The 23,593-nt window shown below is 40.2% G+C and overlaps 1 protein-coding gene across 1 annotated transcript in view; it reads right to left on the minus strand.

Moving 5' to 3' along the window:
- Positions 1 to 23,593, minus strand: part of LOC126249022 (uncharacterized) — a 907,745-nt gene that overhangs the window by 162,449 nt on the left and 721,703 nt on the right. The window contains exons 29-30 of the mRNA XM_049950624.1: positions 14,409 to 14,453; positions 12,340 to 12,546 (exon numbers count right to left, since the gene is read on the minus strand). Of these exons, the coding sequence (XP_049806581.1) occupies positions 12,340 to 12,546; positions 14,409 to 14,453 (252 nt within the window). The remainder of the gene's footprint in view (positions 1 to 12,339; positions 12,547 to 14,408; positions 14,454 to 23,593) is intronic.

Raw genomic sequence — 23,593 nt, forward strand, 5'->3', positions numbered from 1 at the left:
AGAATGGAGATCCGCTATCACCATAAGGATGTGAGAAGTTTCATTTGAATACCTATAAAACTATAGCGATAGCATATCTCCAAAGGGCCAGTTCAGAGCTCATCTACTGCGTGCAGTGTAATTAAATTAATTCTCTCGCCCAAAATATTTAACTTAGCCACGTCAAAATTTTATTATAATTACTTACCTGTGTGCTGAATGCTCATTTAAATTAAGAGCTTCATCGGCCATCAGCAAAAGAAGCTATGATTTATTCGGTAACTTAAAGTGGTGCATTACTAGCCCAGCGGCTAGTCAGGAGAGCCGATTTGATCAGGCGTTCCCTTAGCCGTCCGCACCGCGGCTTTATATATAAGAATGCTGCGTGAGGAAGGAAGGCCCCAGTTCTCTCCAGATGCTGAATAGCACGCCGTATGTGTCGGGAGTCGCGTCACGTCGGTATCATTGCTACAAACAGCCTCGGATGCCGTATTAAGTTACTCGAGATACGCGTAACATGAAATCATTTTCGAGTGAAGTGTTAATTCTGGGTTAACTTTAGTTATCGATCTTCTGTTTGCGTATTGTCGTATTTTCACGTGCCGTCGCGGGACAAACATTCTACCATTAGTTAGCGTGGCGTTTGATGAACCTAATCATCAAATTATGACGAGCATTCATTTAAATATTTAACTTGGACAGTTATAGTGGCATCAGTGCATTAGACTCTGAACTGCTCGGTTAGTTACATGGTGTGGATTCTTTTGTTTTTCATCTGTGACTTTCAGAATATACTCAACTATTTTAGAAAATCGTTTTTGATTATAAATCCCATACAATCTCCTAATTCATCAGAGCTATAAGCTGTAACTATAAGTGTATTCTCAGATGAAGTGGGCACTAGGAATTCTAATTACAGGCTTCACGTTTTGCTAATCACTTTCTGGTTGCCAATATTGTAGTTAGAGAGCCAGTGTTGAGAACGGCGAAAGACAGCATAAATAATAGGAACATTTTTAATAACAATAATTCCACTCGCCGCCGCACATAGGGTTAATCGGCCGGGAAATGCAGTGCTTCTACATTCAAACAAACATTTATGCAACAGTTAAACAACTGACTATATCCGTCGCCCCATAATACACACTTCTTCTTAGGGACAAGAGTACGGTAACTGATCAAGAGTCTTATATTCCTGTATTTTCCTCTCCTTTGTATAAATAAAGCACATAGGCTACGAGAAAGGGTATTTAACTCAGTTCATAGTACATTCACATGGTGCTGCATTGTGTAGGAGGCAATCACACTTGCCACAGGTGGGTCCTCAATTGTATTGAGTCAACATGCAGTCTGAGTGAAAGTAAATAAGTCACTGCATAGGTAGTGGTACATAAGTGTTTACATGACAATGATAGACCATAATGTTCACTTTCTCTAGGACTTTGGTTCCTTAAAATTCTATGATGTAAACTCCTGTGTCTGTGTGTCTACTTGGGTGACTTTTGGCCCTTTCTGCATTGGTAGTCAAACAGTGTCATCCTCCCTCCAACTCAAGGTTGGTACATAATTCCTCACCTGATTGCAGGTTAGAATCATGGTGCAAAATAATAACCAGAATCATGTTAAGACTTTTGTGCGCATGTGTATAAAAGGGGGGGGGGGGGGGGGGGGGGAATAACTGGAATACCACCTTACTACCTAGTGAGGTATAGGGCACTAAGTATGTCACTGAATGGGGAGGGAGGAGGGAGGAGGGGGGAGGGGGAGGGGGGAGGGGGAGGGGGAGGGGGGAGGGGTGGGGAGGGTGGAGGGGAGGGGGGAGGGGGAGGGGGAGAGGAGGGAGAAAGTGAGAGTGAGAAAGAGGGACAGAGAGAGAGAGAGAGAGAGACAGGAGGAAGAGGAGGAGGCTGGCAAAGCTTATAGGTGACAGTGTAGTGGGTGGTGGTGGTGGTGGTGGTGGTGGTGGGATCACTCATGGAAAAATTCCTGTAGTAGTTGGCAAGAAGGAGGAGGTATTCAGACAGTTATACTTTGTGTATATGCAACAGATTTGACTAACTGTCAGAGTTGAATGGAGAGGAGCCTCCTGTAGCTGCAGATATAGGTAACATGCAGCAGTCCTTAGTAGTTACGAGGCCTAGGTCAGTTGCAAAGTCTAACAGAAAATAGAAGGTTCTTCTGCTAGGTAGTTCGCACAGTAGAGGTGTGGGCCAGCAGTTGTAGGAAGTGTTGGGGAGTGAGCATCAGGTCACCAGCATTGTGAAGCCTAGTGCAGGGTTGGTTCAAGTGACTGACAGCACAAGTGAGTTACGTAGGAATTTTATGGAGTATCAGGTAGTGACAGTGGGTGAAGCAGGGAACAGTCTTGATAGGGACGGGGAATATGATGTAGGTGGTGACCTGGTAAAGATAGCTACTCAAACTGGCGGCACTAATGTGCAAGTCATGCAACTGTTTCAGTGTCATGATCAGCCTCATCTTGATATGACTGTTAGGAGCATTAACACAAGGCTGGAGAGGGCACTGATGGCAGAGGGTATGGGTCATGTTTCAGTGGTGCCAGTTGGGTCTATCAGTAGATCGGGTTTCATTAGGTATGGCCTAACCCCAGTAGGTATGGGAAGGGGAGGCTGGCAAAGCTTATAGATGACAGTGTGGTGGGTGGTGGTGGGATCCCTCACGGAAAAATTCCTGTAGTCGTTGGTGTTAGAGTTGCACCTTTTTTAGACTGAAGTCAGTTGATACGTGTACCTGCTTAAAGGAAGTCCCTCTAACTAAGGGCTCACCTTCAGAGGATGTCATGTTTCCACGCAGACAATGAATTAGCATATTTCATCAAAATATAATAGGTATTAGAGATAAAGTTAGTGAACTGCTCATAGATGTTGACTCTGAAATTATTGGTGTGTCGTAGCACCACTTAAATAATTTGACTATTCAGAGGCTTCCTTTACAGGATACAGATTGGCTGGATGTTTTTCAAGGAGTTCCTTGTCGGGTGGGGGAGTGGCCATGTACGTAAAACAGTATTCCATTTGAGTCCATAGATGTATCATGGCACTGCACTGAACAGATATTTGAACGTTGTGCAGGAGCAGTTGAAATTAGTGAAACTAAACTTCTAATTGTTGTTTACAGGTCCCCTAACTCTGACTTCAGAGCATTTCTGCTCAAGCTAGAGTGTGTTCTGGATTCACTTTATATGAAGTACCAGAAATTATTTGTATGTGGTGACTTCAATATTGTATATATGGTGCAAGAAAAAGGATGTTGGTAGATCTCCTAAATTCATATGATCTGATGCAGACTGTGTTTTTTCCATAGACAATATTTTTATTCATTATTCATTACTAGATGGGCATTCTGTTAGTAAATGGGTAAATGGCCTTTCAGACCATGATGCACAAATGTTAACACTAAAAGGCTTTTGTACTCAAACAAATGTCACATACAATTGCAAACTATGTAGGAAAGTTAATCCAATAGCAATAGAGAGTGTTTTACACCTTGTCAAGGAACAAGATTGGCAGGATGTTTACAGTGCTGATAACAGAGATGATAAATATAATGCTTTCCTTAACACATTTCTTGTGCTCTTTGAGAGTTTATTTCCATTAGAACCTTCTAAACAAGGTACTAGCAGTAATAGACAGCCTGGTTGGCTGACTAGTGGGATAAGGATATCATGTAGAACAAAGTGGGAATTACATCATAATGTTAGAAGTAGTCACAACCAAGCTACAGTAGCCCATTACAAACAGTACTGTAAGGTGCTTAAAATGTTACTAGGAAGGCAAAGAGTACATGGTATACAAATAGAATAGCTAACTCACAGGATACAATTAAAACCATATGGTCAGTTGTGAAGGAAGTGTCTGGTCAGCAGCACGAGGTCGACGATATAAAGTCAGTTTGTGGTAAAAATATTTCTTTTACTGATAAATCAGATATATGTACAGTATTTAACAACCATTTCTGAGCAGTGCTGGTGAATTAAATAAAAATTTAGTTTCTGCAGGAAATCATCTAACTTTCCTGGGAAATGCCTTTCTGAGATTGATGTCTGAAATATGCCTCTGTGATAGAGACAAGGGGAGATTGAGTCAACAATTAAATCACTGAAGACTAAGGACTCTCATGGTTATGATGGAGTGCCTAGCAGAATATCAAAGTGCTGTGCTGCACATGTTAGCCCTGTATTTAGCCGTATTTGTAATTTTTCCTTTAGGAATGGTCAGTTTCCTGAACAATTAAAGTACTCAACAGTAAAGCTGCTTTATACAAATGGAGAAAGGAATAATGTAGACACTTTTAGACCTATTTCTATGCCATAAGTTTTTGCTAAAGTTATTGAAAAGGCTGTGTCTGTAAGGATAATTGATCATTTTATATCACACGATTTGCTTTCAAATGTACAGTTTGGCTTCAGAATTCATTCCGCAACTGAAAATGCTATCTATATTCTATTTTCTCCATGAGGTACTGGATGGGTTAAACAAAAGGTTTGAACACTAGGCATATTTTTTTTATTTAAGTAAGGTGTTTGATTATGTTGATCACAAAATATTGCTCCAAAAGTTGGACCATTATGGAATGCAGGTAGTAGCTCACAATTGGTTCACCTCTTACTTTAGCAACAGACAGCAAAAGGTCATTATTCAAGATGTTGAGAATAGCTGTGATGTAGGGTCTGAGTGGGGTATGGTCAAGTGGGGGTGCCCCAGGGATCAGTGCTGGGGCCACTCCTGTTCCTTATTTATATAAAGGACATGCTTTTTAATATTACAGGTAACTCTAAAATATTTCTGTTTGTTGATGACACTAGCTTGGTGGTAAAGAATGTTGTGTGCAACACTGGCTCGGTTTCAAATAGTGCAGTTTATGAACTAAGTTCATGGCTTCTAAAAAATAAACGAACACTAAATCACAGTAAGACTCAGTTTTTACAGTTTCTAATACAAAATTCAACAAAACCCGACATTTTAATTTCACATAATGGGCATATGATTAGTAAAACTGAACAGTTCAAATTTCTACATATTCAGATACATAGTAAACTGTCGTGGAAAGCCCACGTTCAGGATCTTGTTCAAAGTCATAATGCTGCTATTTTTACTATTCGAACGGTATCTGAAGTGAGTGATCATTTGACACAAAAATTAGTCTACTTTGCTTATTTTCATTCACTTATGATGTTGGGTAATATATTTTGTAGTAACACTTCCAATTCTAAAAGATATTTTTGGCTCAGAAACAGGCGGTTTGGGCAGTAAATGGTGTAAGTTCATGAACCTCTTGTCAACCCCTGTTCACGAGTCTGGGTATTTTGACATTGGCCTCTCAATATAGAATATATTCCTTACTGTCATTTCTTGCTAACAATATTAGCTTATTTCCAAGACTAAGCAGCTTTCACTAAGTTAATACTCGGCAAAAATCAAACCTGCATTTGGATCAGACATCCTTAACTCTTGTGGAGAAAGGTGTGCAGTATACTGCTATATCCATCTCCAATAAGCTACCATTCGAATTTAAAAATCTTGGCAGTAATCCACGTGCTTTCAAATCAAAACTGAGGAGTTTCCTCACGGGTCACTCCTTCTATTTTGTTGAGGAGTTCTTTGAAAAATTAAGCTGATTCTTGTTGCATTGTTGATTGCGTTTACTTAAACTTATTGATTGACCTTTTTTGGGTTCATAAACATTTTATTTTTATCTGTTATTACTTTTATGTTGTAATTTCATGTACTGACACATTCCATGACCTTGGAGATTTGCTCCTCAATTTGGTCCTATGGAACTTGATTTAAATAAATAGAGAGAGAGAGAGAGAGAGAGAGAGAGAGAAAGAGAGAGAGAGTAACCATTAACAAGGAACAAAAGGGGGCAGATCAGGCATTGAGTAAACAACCTTGTAACACTAGTGAGCCATGTGAGCATGCCTTATGGCTGGAGACTTTCACATGAACCCATCAGATCAGGAAATTCTACTATGAATACCTAACTCATGTTGATAATTTGCAAAAAGATGTAGTTGTTGCCTCAACATAGGAAACTGCACAAGCCTGTCCAGTGTAAACATTACTTCTGTTCTCACACTGTTCTATTCAGTTTTCAGCTGTCCTGTAAAGAGGGAAAGCCCATGGTGGTCAGCCCTCTGCTCGTCTAGTCACCTTTGATCTTCTATGAAGCAGCAAAACCTATCTGGGAGGACTTAGGTGATTTGATCTGCAGCACTGACTACCAAGTCAAGACTGATGGGGAGTTGTTGCCATCACCAGTTGGTAGGTTTCCTGGAGGCATAACTAGTAGGGCCTGAGAGCAGTTCATCATCCATCATCGCGAGAGTGTTCTGCTGCTGCTGTCCATCTTTGTTCCCGTAGCAGACCTCGATGCTGCTAATCTCACTCTTATTGGAAGGAAACAGCACTTCTCTACACAACTTCATGTATTCCAAGCAGAGCTGCTAAAAACTTACTCTGCATGGTGTGTACAACAGGGTAGTGGATGTCATGTCCATCATCTCCTGGAAGCTGTGTGCAGCCTCACTTGGTGTGGGCATGACTTCACACTAAATCAGGTGAGGTCACCGGCTCCAATCTGTTATGATAGTTGAGTCGACATGCCACCCAACTGCAAGCCTTGTGCTGACCAGCATACTGCACAGCAGGACACCTCCACTTGTCCTACCAGCACTGGTGCCTTAATGTTGATATCTCAATTGTTGCATGTTGTCGATAATAAATGTTTTATGTTGTAATACTCTTTTAATAATGCCTTCAGGCATCAGAACTGTTGGCATACAATGGCATTAAATGTCAGAGGTGTGTTCAGCTCCAGGATTTCCACTGCTGCATCGCCTAGCAGTCCAGCACTACAGTTTGGTGAGTGTGCAGAGAGTGTTTGTGTGTGTGTGTGTGTGTGTGTGTGTGTGTGTGTGGAAGGGGGGGGGGGGTTGGGCAGAGGAGAGTGGCAGGAGTGCATGCACATGTTTCTGTTTGACCACAAGGGTAATGATAGGTCAATGGGTTTTTCATCAGATGTCTAGTTGCACATGTACACACAAGATGAAGGACATGGACGCAGATGCTGTTCAAAGATAGTGTGTGTCAATCTGTACCATGAGGAATGGGTGAAGCATTTTCATTTGAGCATCGGGCTCATTGTATTGCAGTATGGATTAGTGATGTTCATGAATAGCCATTTGGGCAGAATGTTAGACTGTAATAAGTTTTTATAACAGAGTATTTAAATGCCTGCAATGTTGGTTCAGTTTTTTCTGTTTGTTGAGTGACTGTTAGAGTGTCAACTGTATCACTGTCAATTCCACAGGGGGCTAGCCGAAAGGAAACACTGCAATTTAATCAGTTGAAGTATCAAATTTACAGGTGAACAATGCAAATATGTTTAAGCAAGTACAGGCTAAGAATACAGATGTAGCAGCTTTAGAGTAGAAAAGGAGAGGAAGTGAGATTGGCATTCTGCCATTCCAGAGGGAGTGGAGAAGAGATAGGAGGAAAAATCTGAATGCTAGGTTTGAGGAAAATACTGATTATTTCTGTTCAGCAGTAAAGAATGCTAGGACTATTAAGAAGCAGGAGGATTATGGCTAAAAGGTGCTTCTGTGGGAGTAGACAGTCCGAACATGCGTCAGGAATCGAAAGTTGTGGAAGCTTCAGTAAGTTTACTTGACACACAGAGTACTGGCATTGTGGAAGTTACAGAAAGTAATGTAAAAGTATCAGTTTCAATATATTGTGCAACTGTAGAGATGAAGTGGCTGTACTACCAGATGGAGTGAATGTGTGCTGTAATGAAGTAAATAAGTGTGTGATTAGCACCAAGCATGATAGTGATTTACATGCAGTAGTAGTCTATATACCACTGGATGATAATTGTTATTGTTTTGAGGTTGTGGAGCCTGGACCAGATGTAGAGGGAAGCACATGTGCCATTGACTTTAGTGTCATGCAGAGGAAAGCTGCAGACAGTGATTTTATTGTAGATACAATGGGCACGGAATGGACAGTGTCTTGAAAGGAGGATATAAGATGAACACCAACAAAAGCAAAACAAGGATAATGGAATTTAGTTGAATTAAGTCGGGTGATGCTGAGGAAATTAGATTAGGAAATGAGACACTTAAAGTAGTAAAGTAGTTTTGCTATTTGGGGGGCAAAATAACTGATGATGGTCGAAGTAGAGATGATATAAAATGTAGACTGGCAGTGGCAAGGAAAGCGTTTCTGAAAAAGATAAATTTGTTAACATCGAGTACAGATTTAAGTGTCAGGAAGTCGTTTCTGAAAGTATTTGTATGGAGTGTAGCCATGTATGGAAGTGAAACATGGACGATAAGTAGTTTGGACAAGAAGAGAATAGAAGCTTTCAAAATGTGGTGCTACAGAAGAATGCTGAAGATTAGATGGGTAGATCACATAACTAATGAGGAGATATTGAATAGAATTGGGGAGAAGAGGAGTTTGTGGCATAACTTGACTAGAAGAAGGGATCGGTTGGTAGGACATGTTCTGAGACATCAAGGGATCACCAATTTAGTATTGGAGGGCAGCGTGGAGGGTAAAAATCGTAGAGGGAGACCAAGAGATGAATACACTCAGCAGATTCAGAAGGATGTAGGTTGCAGTAGGTACTGGGAGATGAACAAACTTGCACAGGATAGAGTAGCATGGAGAGCTGCATCAAACCAGTCTCAGGACTGAAGACCACAACAACAACAACTATGGAGAATGCAATGGAAGCTATTGATGATGTTAGTTCTGTTGCAGATGAGTAAAAAGTACAGATACTTTTATTTCTGTAGGTCACAGATTTGTTGCCACTTGTGGTGGCACTGCCTTCTCCAAATGGAGGAGGGAGGAAGAGGAGGAGAACAATGCTTCTAAGGTAAAAGATCGAGCCCATAAGACTGAATCCTATCATGAATGTTTGCCTGGGGAGCACTGTTATAGGTAATGAGGGTAAGAAGAAACATCATGTGTTCATTCTTAAAAGCACAGTCAAACTCAGAGAGAAATTGTTTTAGCCAAAGGAGACAATCATAAGTTTTACACTTTCACAAGAATCTATTATCCCAAAAGCAGAACCATATAAACTGTGTATGGTAACACTAAGATTCAGTGCAGATGGTAAATTGCCGAGGAGCACAAGAAAGTTTACTGTTGAAGGAAATGTACAACAACCTGTAACTAGTTGTAAAGGAAATAGTTGGAACTACTACTGACCAGCGTATTTTATGTGGTAATACTGTAAGCAGCTTTTGTCTAAGCATAGTTTTAAAGATGGTTGTTTTAAGAAAGCAAAGGAAAACTTCTATTTCAAAGACAAAGTTCCAAATGATGTACCAAGATAGTGGTTTAAGAAATCACCTGACAGATGAAGGAAGATGCTGAACATAAGGAAACACTAAAGGAAAAATTTGCTGATGAGAAAGAGTTTTGTAATTTTATTGTGCTAGTTCTTTACGTGATTATTTAATAGAGTAATAACTATGTGTGGAAACAAGAGAAGTTGACTGATTTACTGAAGTAGTTAACAAATAATTAGAGTCATGAATTACTAGTTAAAAGTGGATGAGTGCATGAGTTTGTGAATTGTATGTTTGTGGGTGGTATGTGAAAAATGATTGTATTTGTGTATAAATGGTAATTTTGGATAAAAGTGTTTTCTTAAGAATATGAGTTCCCTGAAGTGAGTTTAAGAAAATAAGGTTTCAGAATTAAAAGCATAACTGAGGAACCATGTGGTTCAAACTATAGAGAATGAGAGAGGAACTAAACCAGTAACATTGTATAAATTGTACTCTGTGCATGTATGTCACAACTGTTTCATAGGCTCCTGAGAGAAATCTGAGGCAGATTTCTTAAAGGCTGGTGGAATGTTCCACAAGAATAGTATACTTGGTGCATCTAGAAATATTTCAAAGACCTACCTTTGCAACCAAGAATCAGAGGAAAGTGGATCAACAGCCATGCAGAATTCCAGCAAGAAAGGATTGCCAACACAGCAGTGAATACAGAAGCTGTTGTGACACCCTGAATGAGCTGGGCACTCAAGCCAGCAACATAGCAAAATGACCTCATAGGGACAGACAGATATTTTCATAATCATGACTGCATAAAGTCTCGCAAGAAAGCTTAGTCAAATGCAAGAGTAACTATTTAGTATACTGACATTGCAGAGAGAGTGTCGGAAAGGTGAAGTTGTGAAATCGTGAAGCAAAGAAGAGAGCTGAAGAGCTGACCAGCAGGACAAATAATGTCATTGCTACCACACTCCAGCAGAGCACATCAGCCTGTCCTGCATAAATATTACTTCTGTTCTGATAGCTATGGCTGCCACTATCTGGAAAGCTTTCTGGAGGCCGAACTAACAGGATATTGGAGCAGACTGTCATCTGTCATTGCACGAGTGTGCTGCTGCTACCGCCCGCCTTCATTCCTGTGGCAGACTTCGATAATGCCATTCTCACTCCTATCAGGAGGCAAAAGCACTTCTCTGTGTGACCTCATGTACCCTGAGCAGAGCTGGTACAGACCTAACCTGTGTGCTGTCTATGACAGGGTCATGGGTGCCCTGTCCATCATCTCCTGGAAACTGTGTGCAGCCCCACTTGGTGTGGACAAAGCTGCATTCCAAAGTGAATGAGGTCACCAGCCTTGTGATATCATGGTAGCTGAGACAATGCACCACTCAACTGTGTGCTGAGTGCTCATTGGCATATCCCATGACGGAATGCTGCTACCGGCCCTCTCCATGCAAGCTGAGTGAAAGTTGATATCTCAACTGCTATATTTTGAGTACAATAAATGCTTTAACTTGTTATACTGCTTTAATAATGCCTTTGTGTACCAGACAGGTATCCACCCTCCAAAACTTCACTGTGGTTTATGTACTTGGGTGGTCAACCACTGACCTTCTGACCTTGAGACACCACCCACCATAGTGTCCTAGCCCCAGAACTGAAGGCGACAGCAACTCTACAAGCAACCAGTAACTCATATGCATGCCAATATAAGTAAAAAACAAGGTTGTGTGTACCACATACATAGTGTTTCTTAGTAGTTTTGTAAATCATTTGAAAAGTGGAATCTTTACTCATCTAACAAGTAACCCATCAAACAGATAAGCTGAGATTCTACAGCAATACTTACATCCTATTCTGCTTTGCATGAATTAAATGTGACACATGGATGTTGTTATGTGACACAAAAAGAACCATTTTTGATCAAACCTTGTACCTTTGAATGAGTACTCTGAAACTTAAGTAACAAGCCACCTTGAACAGAATCCAATTGGTACTGAAACTTAGAAGTTTTTCCTTTATTATATTGCTCCACTGCAAATCCCTGAATACAGTCTTAATCATACCTTAAGTGTGTATCACAACTCTGTCTCAAATCTTCATGGGCAATTTGTGTAAATTTACATTTGATACATTCCTATGTATACAGGGTGGTCAGAAACAGTTTGAAAACCTTGTAAGGGTGATGCAAGATAGGTTGTGCTGAGAAATAATCATTAAGAAAAAAATTGATACATTTCACTGTTTCTGAGTTAGTTAGCATTGAATTTAGTCAATCAGGCCATTGTGTGCACAAATTCAAGCGGTCTGCCAGATACATTTAGTGTTAGTTGTTCGTATAGCATAGATGATAGCACGGGAGACTGCTCAGCCTTTAGCTTGGGTTCAGTCCTTACTACCATCCCATGTCCCATTTTTGTATTACTCTCTTGTTTGGTTTTGGGAAACCAAACAAAGAACACATTTGGTGATCTGATAAAAAAAATGTCGTGTGACTAGGGCCTCCTGTTGGGTAGACCGTTCACCGGGTGCAAGTCATTCGATTTGACACTGTCTTTCATGAGCTCCTTGAATTTACATGTGCTGAATGGCTATCTTCAATGCTAATCAACTCAGAAATGATGCAATGTATCACAATTTTTTCTTAACAGTTATTTCTCAGAACAACCTATATTGTAACACCCTAGCAAGCTTTTCTGACCATTTCCAATCACCCTGTAGAAATCCATACATACCAATACACAAGATTAAGCTGCTAAACAAATAACTTTGATTGCAAATGGTGCCATATTTCCTTGCAATCAGTTTGCACTAGTTCCAGTCACACTGTCACTTCCTTAGCACTTCAAGTTTCATTTAGTTTGATTTTGCCCAAAGCTATACATGCAAAAATATGTAATATCTCTCATTTTAAAGTATCCTGGCATCAAATAAAGTCCAACAATCAAAGCTGAATGTACTTGATCATGGATTTAGAAAGACAAACATCTTCAATGCAGCAAAAATACAAACAAAACTATAGAACTTATTATTACCTGCAAACCTTCCACTCCCCTTAATTGAAAATATAAGAAACACATTAGAATTTTCCTGGAAGGCTTCATTCAATTTGACTTCATTTTGTGGTAAAGTTGACCACACTCCCTTTTCTTTTGATAATGTTATATTTTCAACACAGCTGCTCTTCATAACAAAAAATCTTGCATCATGTAAAAGGTAATTCAATTTCCTCATGTAGTCATCTAGAACAGAAAAATAACCTAAGGTACTATCTTAATTACAATACAGAGGTAGAAATTACAAAATAAACAAGCTATCCTTCAGTTGTTATTTTAAAATGTTTTACACAGCAGATATTGCATCAAAATTTTCAAGAAAACTACTGTCATCATTAAAAAATCTCAGCTGAGGAAAGGAATTCTTTCAACAACTGTTGAGCATGACATGGAAGTGACTAGGCAGAAGGCAATCACGGAAAAAATTAAGAAATTACTGGCAATTGCAGCAGTTTTTTATTCTATAAATATCTTCCTCAGCTGTGGATATGCACTTGATCAAATATTTTGATCCACATCAAAGTTGAAAAGTGCACATTAAAAACACATTACCAGAGTGTATCATTTCCTTAGGTCCTAAATTACACAACTGTAGTTTACAAACTAATTAGTTGTTTTTTCAAAATCTGAAAATGAGAATATCAACACAATATATAGTTCAGAAAATAGCCTTGTGGAATTTCTCTCTCTCTCTCTCTCTCTCTCTCTCTCTCTCTCTATCTGTCTGTCTGTTTGGGAAAAACACTCTTTTAATTCACAATTTTAAAAATAAATTTGTGTATGTATGTTTGTGTGGAGGGGGGTTTCATGTATGTCAAATGAGATTTTTTCTCAGTAATTTTTTCATTGCAATATCATAAATAGTTATCCTCAGACCTTTAAACAAAGCCTATATATTAAATAGTCATGGTAGGTTAAAATGGATAGCAGTTGGGAATCTCCAATCAAGCCATCTGGGAGCAACTCTCTTACTGGCACATTCCTTAACTTGACAGTACAGCTCTCCTTCAGTTCCAAACACTGTAGACATTCTGTTGATAAGCCAGCATTTAAAGTACCTCTGAGTGGGAAAATATTGTGAAGAGACTAGATTACACACATTTTTGGGGCTGTTTACAGATTCACGTCTTTTAATTCTGAAAGGCCGCAGTGAAGCTCGGAATGAAAAGAAAAAGATCGTTGCAGGTCAAAGCTGTGAATCTATTCTTCAGTTGTGCCCAAGTGACTTAAATGCAAGAGCACCTCCATTGGAAGCTACTGTTAGGTTCTCAGATTAGAATGAAGTTTAACAAGACCTAACAATTTGCCAGGAGTATAAGATTTTAGTATATTAACAGCCCTGAGGCTTTTGGAGAGTCAGCCTCTTCAAAGTAACCTCTAGCCTTACAGATTAAGCAGATGAGCTTGATAAAGATCTCAAGAAGTAGTGATAAGCTGAATCAGTGAATTGGTCAATGAAGAATGGCAGATGGCTCAAATGGAATTTGAAAGATAGGAGCCCAGATTTGACTCATAGTCCAGCACACAGTATGCAGCTTACACAAGTAGTCAACAGAGTATGAATATCACCAAAAGTATAAAATTTCAACTAATAGATAACTTATTCAGTGACTTACTAGTTTCATGTCTTTCATTTCAAACATTGTAGATGGAATATAGTCAAACACAGCAAGCTGTAGAAATATTGACACAATGTTCACAGTAACTGCATTCTTCAACAAGGTAAAAAGGTTAACAGACTGAGATAGTCATGCATTAAAATTGAAAACTGGTCATGTATTAAGACTGAAAACTGGATGCATACTTACCATAATATTTTGAGTTTCAACTAATAGACAACTTATTCAGTGACTTACTAGTTTCATGTCTTTCATTTCAAACATTGTAGATGGAATATAGTCAAACACAGTTAGCTGTAGAAATATTGACACAATGTTCACAGTAACTGCATTCTTCAACAAGGTTAAAAGGTTAACAGACTGAGATAGTCATGCATTAAAATTGAAAACTGGTCATGTATTAAGACTGAAAACTGGATGCATACTTACCATAATATTTTGACTTTCTTGATCTCGAAAGCATGAACTGTGGGTCTAAAATCATAAGATAAATCAAATGAATGAGAGAAAAGCCCCAACAATTCTGTAACTACTACACAATATTTGAATATTAAGAGAGAGAGATACTTATACAGTGTGAACCAGAACTCCATCAAAATAATTTTGGAGGTTGGTCTGGGATAATTTGGTATGAGGAACCTGTGATTTCTGATGGATCATTAAAGACTAATTGCATTTTGTTTGTTATTCCCATTTAGCTTTCCATCTGTGCTGCATTGAAGACATCCATTCAACAGTGCAAATGTCAGTGGCACAGAGTGTGTGTCTTGTTTGGACACAAATGTGTTTCAATCACTCAAAGTACTGTTACAACATTAATACCCAGTTCAGCCTTTTCCCTCAAGCTTCAATTCAGTACTGATCAGTTCTGCCTCAGCTGTGTTTTTCTGCCAGTGTAAGTTGCATATTAATTGTGATACACAGCAGTATGAATAGATCTTCTGATGAAGAATTTGCCAACATGCACCTCATATACGGGTTAACTGAATGCAGTGAAAGAGCAGCATGACAATACTATGCTGAGCTCTTCCCTCAGCAACAGCCACTACTTCATAGTACATTTGTATCTGTCTGAGTGTTGTTGCACTTTACTGTGTTTTTTGTTGTACATTTTGGAAATTGCATATTACAAGCTTTTTCTCTACTGTCAACATATTTTCACAGAGAAAAAGGTAATTGGGATGACTAAATGAATAAATCATAAGTATCTTGTATAATAATTTATTACTCTGCAAAGAGCCTTGGACAGATAATATCCTTGAACAACTTCAGAAATTTTGTTGGTGGAGTTCAGGTTCAGCTTGCATTCAAGGAAACACAGAATGCAGTCTGAGGTTTCTATTATGTTAATATTATTCCATAAAAATTTATAAAGGAGATTATACTTGTATCCAGTTGACTACATATGGCTTCATGGCTGTAATGCCTGAAATAAAAGTAATTCAATAAACTCTCAGACCTCACTTCCACTATGTGCTTTTTTCCACACTTTGAAACAAAGACACCAGCTACTCTGAACATGCACTTTCCATAATACATGTTTTATTTCCACATGATTCTGGAGAGAGGGAGGGGAGGGGAGGGGAGAGAGGAGGAGGGGGAGAGGGGGAGAGAGAGAGAGAGAGAGAGAGAGAGAGAGAGAGAGAGAGAGAGAGAGAGATATGTAATTCTGTGACATAACTGCGGTAACAGAATGCTACTGCAGTTACAAAATAGTTAAAAAATGTAGCAATAGATGGTGCTGTAAGCATCATAATTTAATAGTGGTCAACTACAAATGACAAATGAATCATACAGCAATGCCTAAGGTGTACTTTTCACACTAAACAAACTGTGGTTTTTAATTGTCCTGTGGCTAAAAACTGCATTAAAAGCATCACTAACATCAGTTTTTAAGTGTCCTGAGGCCAAAAAATGCATAAAAAGCATCACTCAGAATCAAATCAGATTACTAATTTCCATGTGACTGGCACAAAACATGTTCAATATACAGTCCACCAGTTTCTGCAACAAGTTGAAATTGAGAAACAGCATGTTCCACAACTGATCAAAGTGTTTAGATGGTCATGTTCAGCACGTGTTGCGCAGTGGTGCCTCCAATGCAGCTAAGTATGCAATCGGAACACTGGACACAACATCTTTCAGATAGCCCCACAGCCAGAAGTCACACGGATTAAGATCAGATGATTGGGATGGCCAGGCAGTAGGGAAATGGCGATTGATAATTCCAGCATTTCTGAAATGGTGCTTCAGCAACTGCTTAACTGGATTTGCGATGTGTGGAGGAGCGCCATCTTCCATAAAAATGATACCAGTCACACATACATGTTGTTGGAGAGCTGGAATGACGTGGTTGCACAGAAGACACTCATAGCACTTACCAGTGATGGTAAGGGTAACAGGACAGGAAGCACCTGTCTCTTTGGAAAAAATATGGCCCTATGATAAATGATGTCATAAGCCCGCACCACACAGTGACCTTTTCAGGATGAAGTGTCACTGGCTGATTTGTGTGTGGATTTTCTGTTTCCCATATTTGACAATTCTGTGTACTGACATATCCTGTCAGATGGAAGTGGGCTTCATCTGTCCACAAAATCTTTCACAGCCAATCATTTTCCACTTCCACATGAGCAAGAACTTCTATAGCAAAGGTCTCTCTTGCTGGCAGGTCAACAGGAAGCAACTCGTGCACATGGGTAATTTTGAATGGATACTAAAGAAAGATATTTCATAGGATTTTACGCACCATGCTCATGGGTATGTCCAATGTTCGGGCAGTTCTCCGTGCGCTACACATTTACACACCACCACTCATCTCCTCCTGCATTGCTGTGGCCACTGCTTCCACTGACCCCGAATCAATTCGTTTCCTCCCTCTACCAGGTTGCACAACAAAAGAACCAATCTTTTCGAATTTCTGAATCATTTTCTTCAGACCCATGGCAGTCATCAGACCAATGCCTTTTTACAAACCCTTCAGTGTCCAAAATTTCTGCAGAGCGATGTGTGCACAGTCATCATTCTTGTAACACAGCTTTACAAGCAGAGCATGATCCTGCGTTGAGACAGTCGTGGTGAACGTCGCAGATGCGAAAGGAGGAAAAGCCATGAACCCAGCATGTTTATACCAACTTCAATGGGGCGTGCACATGACAGGTGTTTTCATTTACATATTCTGACACATATGGCGCTATCTATTGATCAATTTTCACACAATTTTTTTTCTTCTGCGATAGGTTTTCCCCCTTCTCCGATAGTATTCCATTGCAATTTGATGTCATTCTGGCCAGTGGTGTTATTTCTACAGTGTTTTGAAGGTTTAACTTCAATTATAATCACCCGGTACATCTACATGTACATTTACATAGACACTCCGCAGTCTATCATACGGCGCATTGCGGAGGGTACCCTGTACCAATACTAGTCATTTCCTTTCCTGTTCCACTCACAAACAGAGTGAAGGAAAATGGTTACCTATATGCCTCTGTACTAGACCTAATTTTTTGTATCTTATCTTCATGGTCTGTACACGCAATATGTGTAGGTGGCAGAAGAATCATTCTGTAGTCAGCTTCAAAAGCTGGTTCTCTAAATTTTCTCAACAGTGTTCCTTGAAAAAAATGTTGCCTTCCATCCAGGGATTCCCATTTGAATTACCAAAGCATCTCCATAACACTTATGTATTGTTCGAATGTACTGGTAACAAATCAAGCAGCCTGTCCCTAAACTGCTACAGTGTCTCCAATTAATCCAACCTGGTGCAGATCCCAAACACTTGAGCAGTACTCACTAATTGGTCACACTAGCATCATATATGCAGTCCCCTTTACAAATTAATCGCACTTTGCTAAAAATCTCCCAATAAACCGAAGTCAGCCACTCACCTTCCCTATCACAATCCTCACATGCTTGTTCCATTTCATGTTGCTTTGCAATGTTACACACAGATATTTGAATGATGTAACTGTGTCATGCAGACACCACTACTCCTGTCTCCAAACATTACATGTTTGTTTTTCCTACTCATCTGCATTACCTTGCATTTTCCTACATTAGAGCAAGCTGCCATTCATCACACCAACTAGTTGTTTTTTCTAAGTCATCTTATATCCTCTTACAGTCTCCCAACTCTGATACCTTGCCATACATTACAGTTTCATCAGCAAAGATCCACAAAGTGCTGCCCACCTGGTTTGACAAACCATTTACGTATGTAGAGAATAGTAGCAGACCTATCACACTTCCCTGGAGCACTCCTGGCGATATCCTTGTCTTTGATTAATACTCCCTGTCAAAAACAAAAATACCGGGTTATATAACTTAAGAAGTATTCAAGCCACTCACATATCTGTAAACCTATTCCATATACTCATAATTTCTTTAATAGCCTGCAGTGGGCACCATTTAAATGCTTTCCAGAAATCAAGAAATATGGAATCTGCATGTTGCCCTTCATCCTTAGATTGCAGTACATCATGCGAGAAAAAGGCAGGCTGAGTTTCACACGAGTTATGGTCTAAAACCATGCTGATCTGTGGACATAAGATTCTTGGTCTCAGGAAAATTTATTATATTCAAACTGAGAATGTGTTCAAGGATTCTGCAGCAAATAGATGTTAGCGATAGTGGTCTGTAATTCTGTGGGGCCATTCTTTTGCCCTTCTTATATGCAGGAGTCACTTGTGCTTTTTTGCATTCACTTGGGACTTTACACTGGGCGAGAGATTCATGATAATGCAAGCTAGATAAGTGTCTGCTGTTGTAAGAGTACTCTTTGAGAAACTGAATTGAGGTTCCATCCAGTACTAGTGACTTATTTGTTTTCAACTCTTTCAGTTGTTTCTCTACACCAAGGATGCTTATTACTAGGCTGTCCATAAGGTAGTCTGTTCAATGGTCAAATGTCTGGTTTGTTTGTATGATTTTCCTGCACGAATAATTTCTTAAACGCGAAATTTAAAACTTCAGCATTTGTTTTCTTATCTTCAACTGCCACACCACACTAGTCAACAAGTGTCTGGATGGAGGCCTTAGACTGCCTTAGAAATTTTACCTAAGACCTGAATTTTCTCAGGTTCTCTGCCAGATCTTTTGCTAAGGTATGACAGTGGTAGTAGCTGTATGCTTCACACATAGATATTTTCACAGATGCAGAGATCTCTACTAACCTTTGCTTGTCATCATTTGTGCATTCTATTATGAACTGAGAGCGTAACAGCCTCTGCTTTCCCGACATTTTCCTAATCTCATGCCGGCCGGTGTGGCCGAGCAGTTCTAGGCACTACAGTCTGGAACCGTGTGACCAGTACGGTCACAAGTTCGAATCCTGCCGCGGGCATGGATGTGTGTGGTGTCCTTAGGTTAGTTAGGTTTATGTAGTTCTAAGTTCTAGGGGACAGATGACTTCAGCAGTTGAGTCCCATAGTGCTCAGAGCAATGTGAACCATTTTTGAAACTAATCTGATTATTAAACCATGGTAGGCCTTTCCCATCCTCAATTCACTTACTACGCACATAATTCTCCAGACCATGATTTACAGTCTGCTAAAACTTTGCCTCTAATTCCTCTATGTCCACCTCACTGCAACTAAGTGGTGTCAGTTGAGTGTCTAAGTGAGATGCTAATAAGCGCTTACCTGCTCTTTTTAGTAAAACCACTCTCCTAGCCTTCTTAACTGATTTATTACCTTTTATAACCATTGTTGCTATAATGACATCATGACCACTAATCCTTGTTTCTACACTGAAGTTATTGATAAGGTCCAGGTCCGTAGCTACAAGGTCTAAGATATTTCCACCGTGTGTGGGCCGCCGAACTAGCTGCTCGAGACAGTTTTCAGAAAACATGTCCAAAAGTACTTTACATGGCCATCTGTCTATATCCCCTGCAATGAATCCATAGACATCCCAGTCTATGCCTAGTAGGTTTAAGTCGTCTCCAAGTAGTATTGCACGATCTGGGTATTAATCGCTACTGACCATAGACTTTCTTTAAATGACTCCAGAACTGCAACAGCAGAATTGAGTGGCTGGTAAAAACATCCAACCAATAACTTGGGTTCCACCTAAATCTGTTATACGTGACCAGATAACTTCACTGTCACGCTCAACTTTGACATCAGTGGAGAGAATATTTTTGTCAGCTGCTATGGCCTCAGATCTGTCTTTCCAATATACATTACATGGCTCAAAACTTCCTGGCAGATTAAAACTGTGTGCCCGACCGAGACTCGAACTCGGGACCTTTGCCTTTCGCGGGCAAGTGCTCTACCAACTGAGCTACCGAAGCACAACTCACGCCCGGTACTCACAGCTTTACTTCTGCCAGTATCTCGTCTCCTAAAGTTTGGAAGGTAGGAGACGAGATACTGGCAGAAGTAAAGCTGTGAGTACCGGGCGTGAGCCGTGCTTCGGTAGCTCAGTTGGTACAGCACTTGCCCGTGAAAGGCAAAGGTCCCGAGTTCGAGTCTCGGTCGGGCACACAGTTTTAATCTGCCAGGAAGTTTCATATCAGCGCACACTCCGCTGCAGAGTGAAACCCGCGAAAGGCAAAGGTCCGAGTTCGAGTCTCGGTCGGGCACACAGTTTTAATCTGCCAGGAAGTTTCATATCAGCGCACACTTCGCTGCAGAGTGAAAATCTCACTCTGGAAACATCCCCCAGGCTGTGGCTAAGCCATGTCTCCGCTATATCCTTTCTTTCAGGAGTGCAAGTTCTGCAAGGTTCGCAGGAGAGCTTCTGTAAAGTTTGGAAGGTAGGAGACGAGATACTGGCAGAAGTAAAGCTGTGAGTACCGGGCGTGAGTCGTGCTTCAGTAGCTCAGTTGGTAGAGCACTTGCCCGCGAAAGGCAAAGGTCCGAGTTCGAGTCTCGGTCGGGCACACAGTTTTTATCTGCCAGGAAGTTTCATATCAGCGCACACTTCGCTGCAGAGTGAAAATCTCACTCTGGAAACATCCCCCAGGCTGTGGCTAAGCCATGTCTCCGCTATATCCTTTCTTTCAGGAGTGCAAGTTCTGCAAGGTTCGCAGGAGAGCTTCTGTAAAGTTTGGAAGGTAGGAGACGAGATACTGGCAGATGTAAAGCTGTGAGTACCGGGCGTGAGTCGTGCTTCAGTAGCTCAGTTGGTAGAGCACTTGCCCACGAAAGGCAAAGGTCCGAGTTCGAGTCTCGGTCGGGCACACAGTTTTAATCTGCCAGGAAGTTTCATATCAGCGCACACTTCGCTGCAGAGTGAAAATCTCACTCTGGAAACATCCCCCAGGCTGTGGCTAAGCCATGTCTCCGTTATATCCTTTCTTTCAGGAGTGCTAGTTCTGCAAGGTTCACAGGAGAGCTTCTGTAAAGTTTGGAAGGTAGGAGACGAGATACTGGCAGAAGTAAAGCTGTGAGTACCGGGCATGAGTCGTGCTTGGGTAGCTCAGTTGGTAGAGCACTTGCCCACGAAAGGCAAAGGTCCCGAGTTTGAGTCTCCGTCAGGCACACAGTTTTAATCTGCCAGGAAGTTTCATATCAGCGCACACTCCGCTGCAGAGTGAAAATCTCATTCTGATTACATGACTCGCTAAATATCTAAGACATTTCCACTTCAGGTTTGAGACAGCTCTTGGTCCAGAGAATAATTTGGGTGTGAAAACTTTCCTGGAGGGCAGTAAATTCAGGAACTTAGTTAGGAATACTTTGACAATGTACTGATAAAATTTTGGCAGTCTAAATGTCTTTATTCTGAATATCGACTGACTTCCCTTGCTGCATATTGACTGGTGAGTGTTCATCACTGTATCTGAAACTACCACTTAGCCTAAAGAATCCTCTTGTGCATTCCACAAGCATTCCACTACCCAAGTGTGTAGTGCACCCTGACCTATCAAGGGGAGTTCTACAAATTCCCAACCAATAATGCAGGTTTGGAAACATGCAGCCAATACCACCACAGAGTTGACAAATCCTTTGACTGAGATCCTCCACTCAGCTCCAAACCAAAGGACAAGCAACACATGAGGTATCCCATGCAATGTGTCAGACTCTCTTACACTTCTACACCCGGAGGTAGCAGACTGGAGGTCGCTGATCATAGCCAAAAGTGCATTCAGCTGTTCGTGAACTGCAGCCAGTTTCTCCTGCATCTGCACACAGCATGCACACATCCTACCCATCCTAGCAAGACTAACTGAAACTTTAAAAGCAAACAGAATCCTAGACATGAAACTTGCTGCCCTCCTGATGTGTCACCAATGGATGCAGATGCCTTGATGACCAATATACATGGCTTTTCATAAGAAATAAAAACTGTGTGACAGACTGCCTGAACTTACACTTACAAAATGCAAGCTTATATCTCTTAAACAGAAAAATACATATGAAATTTAAGAACTACATTATGAGGAAAAAACAAGAAAATAATGCAACTACAGATGCCATATATGCAATGCAATGCTTTTTGCCTTACTGCAATGAGATTTTAATTTGAGAAAATGACTATTTATGTTCCAGTTTGAGATTATTTTTAATTTACCCACAAGATACTATCATTACTAAAAATGACTTTGAATATAGAGGAAAGTTGCTCATTATGGGAGGGTTCAATATTGTGAGGAAGCTAGAACCTGACTAAAGTAAGCACTCAGCTCTGTTGGGAGGTATCAGAACTTTGTGTTCACAATGTTCAAGGTGTACAGCAGTCACAATAAGACAATTATGGAGCGGGATTTTGTAAAGAGCCCTTGATTTTAAAAGTTTTGTGTTTCAAGTGTTTTGAGTAGGTGTACTTGTAGGATTTTAATATCTGAAGTTGAGTAGCTGTTGCAACAATATCCATAAGTCTACATTCTTCACACTGCACCCTTTCATTCACTATAATGAACTGTCCTTCAAACCCAGCAGCATAACAATGTGGCTAGGATTCTAGCATAAGATGGCTTATTCCTAACATGCGATACCGTGGGTATCCTAATATGTGACACTAACACTGCATCTCATATTAGGATAATTTCATGTTGCCACCCTAGTACATTCTATCTCATATTAGGGTAATTTCATCTTGCCACTCTAATAGCTGGATTCAGACTGATGCTTTCACTAAATGAGTTGACATTTTTGTGAAGCCATCTGAAGGTGATCCTGTTGTGCTAATACTCGATGGAAATCATCTCTCATCTTCGTGACACACAAATCAAGGGAAAACTGTTCACCTTGTGTGATTATTACCCCATTCCACATGTAAAATACAGTCCCTTGTGTGGAATTCATGTGATCATTTAAAACACATTGTCTCCGAGAAATAGAAGCCTGGTGGGCAAATAACCCAAGTCAAGTAGCCATCTCATCTTTTATTATGAAGTTACTTGAAGTGGCCTACTTGAAAGCAGTAACAAAGGAAAATGCTATAAAAGACTTCTGGAAAACTGGACATACTAGATTCTAACAATAGAGTAAATGTGAGTCCAACTGGTATCTGGCCAGCTCCCAAAATGAAGTTACCTCAAGAGCCACCTTATCTAGTAAAATGAGCAGATTCTGACACTGTTAAGTAACTAACATAATCTAATGTATGCAACAATTCAAAAAGATAAAACCTGTAGAGGAATCATAGGAGGCAGAAGCAAGATTTCT

This window comes from Schistocerca nitens, chromosome 3 (assembly GCF_023898315.1).
Source record: "Schistocerca nitens isolate TAMUIC-IGC-003100 chromosome 3, iqSchNite1.1, whole genome shotgun sequence".
Taxonomy (NCBI): domain Eukaryota; kingdom Metazoa; phylum Arthropoda; class Insecta; order Orthoptera; family Acrididae; genus Schistocerca; species Schistocerca nitens.